Source organism: Aethalodelphis obliquidens, unplaced genomic scaffold, assembly GCF_003676395.1.
Source record: "Aethalodelphis obliquidens isolate GAN/ISIS:26980383/991018 unplaced genomic scaffold, ASM367639v1 scaffold1, whole genome shotgun sequence".
Lineage (NCBI taxonomy): Eukaryota > Metazoa > Chordata > Mammalia > Artiodactyla > Delphinidae > Aethalodelphis > Aethalodelphis obliquidens.
The window spans coordinates 103,802,809-103,814,110 of record NW_020837945.1 but is presented as its reverse complement, the minus strand read 5'-3'; the positions used below and the strand labels follow the sequence as shown (position 1 = coordinate 103,814,110).

Sequence of the window (11,302 nt, the reverse complement as noted above, 5' to 3'; positions counted from 1 at the left end):
GCCTCTCACTGTTGTGGCCTCTCCCGTTGCAGAGCACAGGCTCCGGATGCGCAGGCTCAGCGGCCATGGCTCACGGGCCCAGCCGCTCCACGGCATGTGGGATCTTCCCGGACCGGGGCACGAACTCGTGTCCCCTGCATCGGCAGGCGGACTCTCAACCACTGCGCCACCAGGGAAGCCCAACCCAGTCTTTCTTAATCAAGGTTTCAAATCTAACAAAAGAAATTATTTTTTATTACTTCACTGAGGACATTCTTAAAGAGAAATGTCCCTCTTTCTTTGTAAAATGGCGCATATAATATCTACAATGTATCATCAGTTTGGTGACACTGTCTTGCTCTGTGCTAAGGTGCCAGTAGTTTACCCACAGTTGCTTTTGCAACATCCATGTGAATGTTAACACAGTAAAAACAACAACAAAAAAGGCAAATAAAGTCTTATTATTATTGTGAAAATAATACCTCCTTAAGTTATCCCAGGCTCTCCTAGGGATCCACACACTATATTTTGAGATCCCCTGCCTTAGGGCTTTAATTATCTTACAGAACTCATGTTGAGAAGAGCTGCTCCAATACTATAATCAACTCTGACAATGGTGAGCATAATGTACCAATTTCTTAATCATTCTTCCTATTACATTAATTTGCCATTCTGAGATGTGAAAACTTCTGTGATTTTCTTCCTACATAGCAAAGTTCTCTCTAAGAAGTTCTTCCACCTGTGGTGGGCAACATTTAATTCTATAATTTCCGTATGTGTTCTAGGCCATTTAAAGTGAATATGCAAAAGTAAGAAAGTCTAATAAACATAAAAGGGACTGATGCACTGGATAAGATATTACATAAAACTGTGAAGTTTTTTTTTCACTTTAAAATTCTGTAACTAGAATCAATTTCTTGCTTAAGTGTCTCTTTCCTACAATTACAACATAGGGTGGTATTCTTTTATTTATAAAAAAACAAAGGGCTTCCCTGATGGTGCAGTGGTTAAGAATCCGCCTGCCAATGCAGGAGGCACGGGTTCGAGCCCTGGTCCAGGAAGATCTCACATGCTGCGGAGCAACTAAGCCCATGCACCACAACTACTGAGCCTGTGCTCTAGAGCCCAAGAGCCACAACTACTGAGCCCATGTGCCACAACTACTGAAGCCCACGCACCCTAGAGCCTGTGCTCTGCAACAAGAGAAGCCACCGTGATGAGAAGCCTTAGCACTGCAATGAAGAGTAGCCCCTGCTCACCGCAACTAGAGAAAGCCCGCACGCAGCAACAAAGACCCAATGCAGCCAAAAATAAATAAAATTTAAAAAAAAAGAAACCACTAAATTGTACTATGATACAACCATGTCTTCCCCGAGCTATGTATTAATACAAATGTCTCAGTAAAAAGTTTTTGGTTTTCCCTTAAAATATGAGTGCATAGGTTTTATAACAATGTGCAAAAATAACTAAATATTCTTACATTGACTGAGAAGTGGGAGTCTCTGTAGCCCTAAATCTTAACGTGTACTTCCCTGTACACTGCTACAGTAAGCTTTAATTCAATTCATTGTTTGATCAATATGAGGACTGTGAGAAGAATTAGCTACCTGAGTAGGATTTGATGAATCTGAATTTTAATAAAATTAAATACCTATTAATCAGTAAAAGGTAAAAAGCTTTATAAATAATGTTTTTCTATTAGTCTATAGCAATACCCTGTCAAATCAACTTTTCCCTGGCATTTGTACCTATTAGCCACACTAACGCCTCAATGTATTAGTGAGTTTAGAAAACTGCTAATTTTAATACTCTAAATCAGAGAATAATTTTGAAAATAAATTCAGTTGGTCTATGACTGTTCTTTATTGTCATCAAAGTTAATATAAGAAACAGGACTACTATATAGTGAAAACCCAAAAGAGAACTCCTGTGTAAGTTACAAAATATGTCCTTAAAATTTAACTTACCTAGCAGCTTGAACTGCACTTAACTGAATTCCTTGGTTATCACTTGAAGCATTCTATAAAAAACAAAACAATTTTTGATGCAGATACACAGTAATTAGTTGTTAAGTCCAAGAAATACAAATGAAAAGGGGGGGAAAATCAACTTACTTGAACAATAGCTTCTAGAGAGGTATTTTGCTGGGAAAAAAGTTAGAGAAAACTAAGTTAAAAAATCACCTTGTAATTCTATATTTATGTAAAAATTTTTCACTGGTATTTTTAAATTACCAGAATAACAATTACTTACCACTCTATAATCACCATCTATGTCAGAGTCTTCACAGATATCTTCATGTGGTACATTCCTTCTCTTTAAGAGATGTTCATCTCTTTTATTCTTTAAAAAAAAAAAAAACTTCAGTTAATTTTTAAAAAGCTAAATACTTTCATACAAAGGTTAGGCAGTCCTGTGCCTACAAAAAAACATGAAGTGACTTTTAAAAGTAAAATGCAAACGCAGAAAATTAAACCAAATTGTGAATTAAACACTTAAGCAACACTAATTTGAGTCCCAAACCCCAAATATTACATTTTTAATGAACCGTGAACAATGTAAAAATAAACTAAAAAACAAAATAATTTGATTTAAAAAGATAGTGTATAGTTTAAGCCAGAACCAAACATACATATTTATTTAAAAGTACTAAACCATTTTATACATCATCTGGGAGCTTCTCTTTATCACCTAAAAACAAAGTCAAAGCAAAAGTTGCGCAGTTCAAAATCAGACAAAAATCAACAATACCTTACAAAACTGAAGGGTCACTTGAATTTCACTAAAAATGTTTGTGACAAACTTAAAAATATATTCTCAACTAACCTACTTTAATACTTGAAAAGTTGATGAAATTTTTAAGTACCAAGTTCCTTTTATGGAGTAATTACTACTGTAAATAGCAGAACTATTTAGTATGACATATATTTTATATAAATCATTTAAAATTACATAAGAAAAAATCATTTGATAATGTGTTTATCTCTATATTTGGATAGTGGACAAACTGTATCTTGTCAACTTCAATAGCTTGTCAAATTTAGTCAATCTTTCCATTTTCAAAAGAAAAAGAAATGCCAATTAAGCACCTGAGATTAATATACATTTGCTAATTTCTCTATATGCTGTAAGGTTGTTAGAATTATGCTTGAAAGTACCCAATATTAATCAGGCTCACCTTCCTTAATTCAACTACAACTTCATTTCGTTGTCTTCTCATAGTCTACAAGAAATTAAAGAAAATTATTTTTAAAAAAATCACCTCAAATTCCATCAGCCAGAGAAAACTGATATTAACATTTTGATGTACATCCCCTTATCTTTTCTTCTACTCATATATATACATAGTCATATTTTACTCATAATAAAGGTTATATTATATAGATTATTTCCTATCTTCATTTCATATTCACATTCTCAAATACTGAACATCACTGAAATTATTAATGGAGCTATAATATTGGATATATCATAAAAATTTTAAACTGTAACATAAGAATTATTAAAAACACAAAGGTACAAAGAATAAAAGAACCCATAATCTCACCCCCTATATGAACTTCCTATTTAAAAAGTAATATATATACAAGGTAATCTCACCCCCCATATGAACTCCCTATTTAAAAACTAATATATGTATAAGGTTAGTAAATGCAACTGCTTTAAAAAAGGGGGGATGGGGGAAGGGGAGAGAACCTTCCTGCCCATTCATAGTTTCTTTCTCTAAAGGTAAACATTGTTAGATTTACTATGATTTTGACACACTTATCTATTTATTCTGATCTTCACCTTATTTTTGTTTATTTAATTAAAGATCTTAAAGATCTTCCATGGTGGTATAGGCAGATCTATTTCATTCTTCCTAAGAAGCACATTAATTATTCTACCACATACTGTAACCATTCTGTTTTTTAAAGTGTTTTTCTCATTTTAAAGTTACCTAACATAGAGGACTTCCCTGGTGGTGCAGTGGTTAAGAACCCGCCTGACAATGCAGTGGACACGGGTTCGAGCCCTGGTCTGGGAAGATCCCATATGCCGTGGAACAACTAAGCCCGTGTTCCACAACTACTATGCCTGCATTCTAGAGCCCACGTGCCACAACTACTGAACCCTGTGAGCCTAGAGCCTGTACTCCGCAACAAGAGAAGCCACCACAATGAAGAGTAGCCCTCGCTCGCTGCAACTAGAGAAAGCCCATTGCACTGGATATTAGATGAAACATATTTTGCAACTATAATCTGACTTTTATTGGTGGTGACAAAAATCACAGGTAACTTTAATAACTACTGAGGTTTATTGGCTACATTATTAACTGGAGGGAATACTGTTTCAGTTAGAAGTTAGTGAAAACAAAGATGTAATTAATTTTTTTCTAAGTTCCCAGGACCTCCTGAATTCCACCCATAGACTCCATGGGAATAAGGACTCTGCAAAGAACTCCTTTCTCCTTTTTAGAACTCCTTTCTAAAAAGTCAATCAGGTCATGTTACTCCCCTCTTCAAAACCATCCACTGGCTCTCCACTCTGGAGTAAATGCCCAGTCATTATAATGGCTTAAGTCTTCCTACCTCACCCCCTCACCCCCGCCCCCACCCCCGGTTACCACCTCTAAGATCTCAGCTCCTATCACTCTCTCAATTCATTCTGCTGTATCCTCACTAACTTTGCTATTCCTCTAATGCACTGGAAATTCTCTCTTCAAGGCCTCTTCTAATACACTATACAGCAACTGCTAAGAAAATGGACTCCAAACTCCCAATGCAGGGGGCCAGGGTTCGATCCCTGGTCAGGGAACTAGATCCTGCATGCATTCTGCAACTAAGAAGCCTGCATGCTGCAACTAAGAAGGCTGATGTTGCAACTAAGACCCGGTGCAGCCTAAATAAATAAATAATAAATATTAAAATAAAATAAAAATACCAAGACAATTAAAAAATACTAATAAGATAGGCTGCAAAATGAATAAAAATAAGTAGACAAGTATTACAACAAGAGTTTCAATATTCACCATAGTTTAATCATTACAGCCTTTAAGAAGTAAGAAGAAATATTTTTACTTTTACAAGTGAGGACACTGAGGTTTAGAGAAGTTAAACTACTTGGCCAAGGCTACATGGCTAGAAGTGGGACAGCCAGGATTAGAATTCAGAGTCTCATACAAAGCCAATTAACCACTATGCCATATTGTCTCCCACAAGTCTTAAAGTCAAATAGAGTTCAAGCCAATTTTAGAGCCTATGGTTCATTCCAAAGCAAAAGTACTATTATCAAGACAATGCGCTTTCGCTGTATCACAATACAAAAACAATAAATAACTCAAATAAACAATAACATAAAACTATGTCCTGTTTCTCACAGAAAATAAAATCTGCAAAATGTACTACTTAAAAGATTTGTTCAGTAAAAAGGTAGACTTTTGAGGGACAGAGATTATTTCTAGTCTAGTCTGTAATCCCATCTAAAGAAGTAGGATTAATGTACAACGAATGGGCTTTAACTTCTTAATAAAGCAAACTATTAATAAATCCTAAACAACTGCTATATATTGACCTAAATATTTATTTACACACATTTTCCCCCATTTTTGTACATCTTGCTTATTAAATTAGTTTCTGATAATTTGAAACTCTTAATAAAGGATTTGTCAAAACAATTTAGCACTGTAGTTGCTGTGACATAAGCTTTGGGCTATTACTCTCCACAGAAACATTTGCAAAATAAAAGAACTGACAACCTCTTTACAATAGAGCAAGAAAGAGTTTTCTTCTCTTGAGAGAAAGCTGTTACCTCCAAGGTAAAAAGAAGATTGAATGAAATAGTTAGATAGAAAGATATCCTACACAACAACCTGGCAGCATTTACCCATGTTTTTTATTGCAAAAAACCAAGTGTCTTAAAAGTGGTATTAGATATTTAGACATTTTCAAATCACAACCCCATCTCGAATCAAGAAGGACTTTTATTTCTCTGAGGTCTCATGAAAGGGATACACAAGGCTTCTTTTTCTAAATCTTAACTTATCTTAAAGAGCTGGGTTTTTACATACTACATACAAATATAATAGTTCTGGATTCGCATGACTTAACTGATACAGTAAGCTGTCAATCAGAATTCCAAAAGGCTGCCAAACTAGCCAAAGGCTTATTTATAGGCCAAAGACTATCTAAAAAACAAAGGCTATAGAGGGTGCCCGCCTCCAGCCCCCACCCCCAATAAACAGTAGAGTTCAGGCTGCTCTGATCATCCAGAATTTTTACATTTCTTTGCTTGTGATACAGCTTCAAAGTTCTAAACTCAGGCAAAAGGGAACAAGAAATTGTCAAAAAATTCAAACAAGTGAATCTTACAGAACACAGAATGGCATTTCCATTTAATAGTTATGTAGTTTTTAAAATTAACAAATAATTACTATGTATCCATTACTGTGCTAGGTTCTAGGGATTACTTTCTCTGCTCCAATGGGGTGAAAAGTAGAGTACTTTCTTTCCAACTTATGGCTAGTTAATTTCTAAGTCACTTTTTATCCATATAATATACTGTTTTCTTTAAAACTTTAGAAACTATTAATTTAAGATATGATGATGTAATAATATACTGTATGAAACTGAATGGTTTAAATTTTCTTGAGTAAAAAGTTAGGGTTTAGATCAGTAAGGACTCAGTAAGTCTTACTAGAGAAAAACATTTAAAGAAAATTCTAAAGTTAGTCATTCAAAGGTAAGGGATATAATACTTTGATTTTATTTCATCCAGCCTGTCATTTTTACCTTAGGAATACTGATACTTGGGTAATAGCACAAAAAAGCAAAAGAATAAAAAAATTTATCAGGCATAAGGCCTTTTGTGAAGTGATGAGCTATATTTTAAAATTGGTATTTAGTAATATTACCACAACTCTGAAAATTGGCTAAAAATCATTTAATTGTATACTTAAAATGTGTGAATTTTATGCAAAGTAAACTATATCCCAATAAAGCAGTTTTTAAAAAGTTACACACACACACACACACACACACACACACACACAAATCCTCCCCTCAATGTGGATTACTACTGTATTACTACTTACAGCCTGCTAAAAAGCACACACTCAAGTATTCAAATATTTATTAATCACCTACTTGCCAATCATAAGAAATACAAGGATGGACCAGAATAGCATATCCATGGCCTTAAGGAGGTAGTACTCTCATGGCAAAAAAATACAATTTAATAAAATAGTAATAAGGCCTAACACTTAGCAAACACTGGGTGTCAAACACCATTCCAAATATGTTACTTGACTTTATTCATTTAAATATATGTAATGTGTTATAATGTGCATACTAATCTTAACAGCAGAGAGTCTATGTAATAAAGATGAAATATAAGCTGATGAAATATAAGCTGAATCTTTAAGACTGAATGGAAATTCAGTTAGAGACAGGCATTTCAGGTAGAAGATAGAACATATACAAAAAGAGAATTAAAAGTGAGTTACTAGTGTTTTCAACCTATATAACCATTGCATCCTAAACATAAGTACAACAGCTGTTTAATCCAATAAATATGGTAAACCAAATGCTAAAAATAAATATCTATAGAAGTCTGTTCTCCCATTCTTTACCTATTTCTCCCTCCTCTCATCTCCACTTGTTGATCTCTCCAGCAGCAGTCATTATGGTGCTTATTTATGCCTTTGCCAAACAGCATATATGTTGTTAAATTGCAGGTGATTAGCAAGTAAATTCCAACTTCACATTTATGACAATAAAAAAAATGCTTAATGTTAAATGCTTAACGTTATATGCTTGCTCAAACTGTGGATTTATTTCTCAGCAATAATATTTATTAATAGCAGCAGGAGAGAAAAGTTCTAATTAGCACTACTAGTGATAGACAAAAGTCTTCATAAGTAGAATCAAGTTCTTATCTCTGACAAGTAAAAAGATGAATGGAGGTTGAGTATAAGAGAAGTTTAAAAGTAAATTCACGGGCTTCCCTGGTGGCACAGTGGTTGAGAGTCCACCTGTCGATGCAGGGGACACGGGTTCATGCCCTGGTCCGGGAAGATCCCACATGCCGTGGAGTGGCTAGGCCCGTGAGCCATGGCCGCTGAGCCTGCGTGTCCGGAGCCTGTGCCCCGCAACGGGAGAGGTCACGACAGTGAGAGGCCCACATACCGCAAAAAAAAACCACCAAAAAACAAAAAGTAAATTCACTGTAGGAGGCCAAATTTAACCTTGGCAAGCTTTTGGACAAGTTTTAAGAAATACTTCGAATCTACAGATACCATACTTTAAAATGATCCACATGTAAATTATAAGCATTGAAATTTAACTTATTAAAATTATTAAATTACATGAATGTACTTTTTTAAAAATCACAAAGGGACTTCCCTGGTGGCACAGTGGTTAAGAGTCCGCCTGCCAATGCTGGGGACACAGGTTCAAGCCCTGGTCTGGGAAGATCCCACATGTCGTGGAGCAACTAAGCCCGTGCGCCACAACTACCGACCCTGCACTTTAGAGCCCATGAGCCACGACTACTGAAGCCCACGTGCTCTAGGGCCCGTGCTCCGCAACAAGAGAAGCCACCACAATAAGAAGCCCGCACACTGCAATGAAGAGTAGTCCCTGCTCACTTCAACTAGAGAAAGCCCACACACAGCAACAAAAACCCAATGCAGCCAAAAAATAAATTAAAAAAAAAAGATAAAAATCACAAAAATGTTAGAAACTGTTAATAGTTGTTAACTCTAAGGAATGGCATTACAGTAGAGTTTCACTATCTAATCAATATTCAAACAATAGGGAAATACATTAAATTCAAAAGTTATACATATTTGGAAAAGTTAGAAAACAAAGGTAAGAAGAAAAGGAAAAAGTTAAATTTCCTAAGTTTTCTATATTCACCTATATTGTACAAGAGGTGTATATACACACACACATAACAGAGGAGAAAATACAGAATACATACATGTCTCCCCCCAAGATGGGTACTACCATATGGCTAAACTACTGGTATATGGCTACTAGTCCCAGCTCTACCTTTTATTACTGTAATCTTAGTCAAGTTACCATGTTTATGGGCATTAATTCCTTCATCTGTAGAGTGAAGGGATTCTAACATCTTTTATGTCTCAAAAATTTTATCAATGTTATCAACTTCAAAAAACAAAGTCACAAAAATATTTAAAATTGCCATTAGTACAAGTTACTACCCATGGCAATAACTTCTATGCTAAGAATACTGAGAAAGCCATAGCTCAAGATTGTAAACAATGAAAAGATATTGTGTGGCTCTGGCGTAACTGCTCTGTGTTTTCACATTTTGCAGGGTTTTTTCTGGCCTTAAATTATGCTGCAAAGCACATGGAAATCATTGAGCTTTCAATAGATTTGGTAACAGAGATCATTACCAAACAAATGAACTCTGTGTGTATGTGTGTCTGTGCATGCGTGCTGCTGGCAAGGAGGAGGTGTTTGGTAGGGAAAGAAAAAAGGTTAAGAAATGACCATAAGTTTGGTGAGACACATATAACCAACCCTCTCAAAGATGGGAAATGCTCCAAGGTGAACTTTCAGAATCACATAGAAAGTAATTAAGGACAACACATAGAGACACCTGTTATACCAAACAATGCATGTTTGAATTTTATATGAGCAAAAGGGAAGGTACTCCCTTCTCTTTTAGAATGAGACTGATCAAATCCTGGCAAGAGTGATCATTTCTCTTCAAAGGTTTTGAGTACTTCATAGAAGAAATACAATTTCAGGAACTGACTGAATAACAAGTTGAAGAAAACATACGGGAAAGACATTGGGAAAAATTACGAAGAACAAGAAACCAAATGAGATTCAACCAAGTTAAGGAAGTCAACAGAACCCAAGTCAACACTGCTAAAGAAATCTGCTATCTCTGTTTATTTAGTGCATTCTCACATGAGAAAACCAATTATTTTTTCCATTTACAAAACAAGATCAGATTAAAATAAAACATGAAAAGCAGGAGATTAAGGAATATTTTCCTTGTATGTACATTTTATGAATATAATCAATTCAAATTCATGGTTTTGTTACAGAAAAATCTACACAAATATCATTGTAGGATTTTGTAAACTGGAAAAAATAGAAATCATTTAAACTATCTCATTTTATAGTGACTTGTCCAAGGCTCAGATTATCCTGGCCCCAGACCAATGTTCTTTATACTAGACCATACTACCTTTTCATTCTAGGTCTCCTTCTGTTGCATATCTCTTCAAATAAGCCACTTTTCCTTCTTTTTCCTCAGTATTTTCAAAATATTTATTTTTCTTTGTGAACTTATGTTCAAAGACTTTCACAATGGCAACAGAAAAACTTCATTAAAAGGTAAATCACTGAATTGCTTTACTAAAACACCATTTGAGAAGCATTAACTCTAATTATGCTCACATACTAAACAGATGTGTACATCTACACAAAAAGCCAGTAATTCACCCAACAAATGTTTACTGATCATTATATACCATAAACTGTTCTCAGTGTTAAGGACACAGCAGGGAACAAAAGGATAAAAATCTCTGACTTCACAGAACCTAGTGTGGGGAAAGACAATAAATAAAACTAAAATATAGGACTTCCCTGATGGCACAGTGGTTGAGAGTCCGCCTGCCAATGCAGGGGACACAGGTTCGTGCCCTGGTCCGGGAGGATCCCACATGCCGCAGAGCGGCTGGACCCGTGAGCCATGGCCGCTGAGCCTGCACGTCCGGAGCCTGTGCTCCGCAACGGGAGAGGCCACAACAGTCAGAGGCCCGCGTACTGTAAAAAAAAAAAAAAAAACCTAAAATATATGTTAGATAGTGACAAGTATTAGAAAAAATATAAAGCCAAGAAAGTGGATTTTTTTTAACTTTAAAAAAAATGTTTAAAAAATATTTATTTATTTGGCTCCTCCAGGTCTTAGTTGCAGCGTGCAGGATCTAGTTCCCTGACCAGGGATTGAATCTGGGGCCGCTGCATTGGGAGCACGGAGTCTTAACCACTGAACCACCAGGAAAGTCCCAAGAAGAGGGATATTTTTAAGTAAAGACCTTAAGATGAGTAAGCAAGCCATGCTGGTAATTTAGCAGAAAGTATTCAAGGCAGAGGAATTAGCAAGTAAAAAAGGACCAGACATAAGAGAAGAGGAAAGGCAGAGTCTAGGTGGCTGACATGCAATGAACAGAGGAGAAGGAAATGGATGGCCACTGTAAAGATTTTGGCATTTACTCTTAGTGCGATAGAAAGCCACTGATGGGTTCTGAGCAAATGAGACATCATACTCTGACTTAAAACAGAATCATTCCAGCTGC

The 11,302-nt window shown here is 35.7% G+C and overlaps 1 protein-coding gene across 2 annotated transcripts in view; it reads right to left on the bottom strand.

The window, feature by feature from the left end:
* The window catches only part of KPNA4 (karyopherin subunit alpha 4), a 55,499-nt gene that overhangs the window by 26,175 nt on the left and 18,022 nt on the right, over positions 1-11,302 (bottom strand). The window contains exons 1-5 of one of the 2 annotated variants that reach the window (XM_027112897.1): positions 7,589-8,013; positions 3,158-3,202; positions 2,233-2,322; positions 2,094-2,123; positions 1,947-1,999 (exon numbers count right to left, since the gene is read on the bottom strand). In XM_027112897.1, coding sequence (XP_026968698.1) covers positions 1,947-1,999; positions 2,094-2,123; positions 2,233-2,322; positions 3,158-3,199 — 215 coding nt within the window. In that variant the 5' untranslated portion in view covers positions 3,200-3,202; positions 7,589-8,013. Of the gene's footprint in view, positions 1-1,946; positions 2,000-2,093; positions 2,124-2,232; positions 2,323-3,157; positions 3,203-7,588; positions 8,014-11,302 lie in introns of those variants that run through there. The other variant, XM_027112887.1, reaches the window with a different exon arrangement.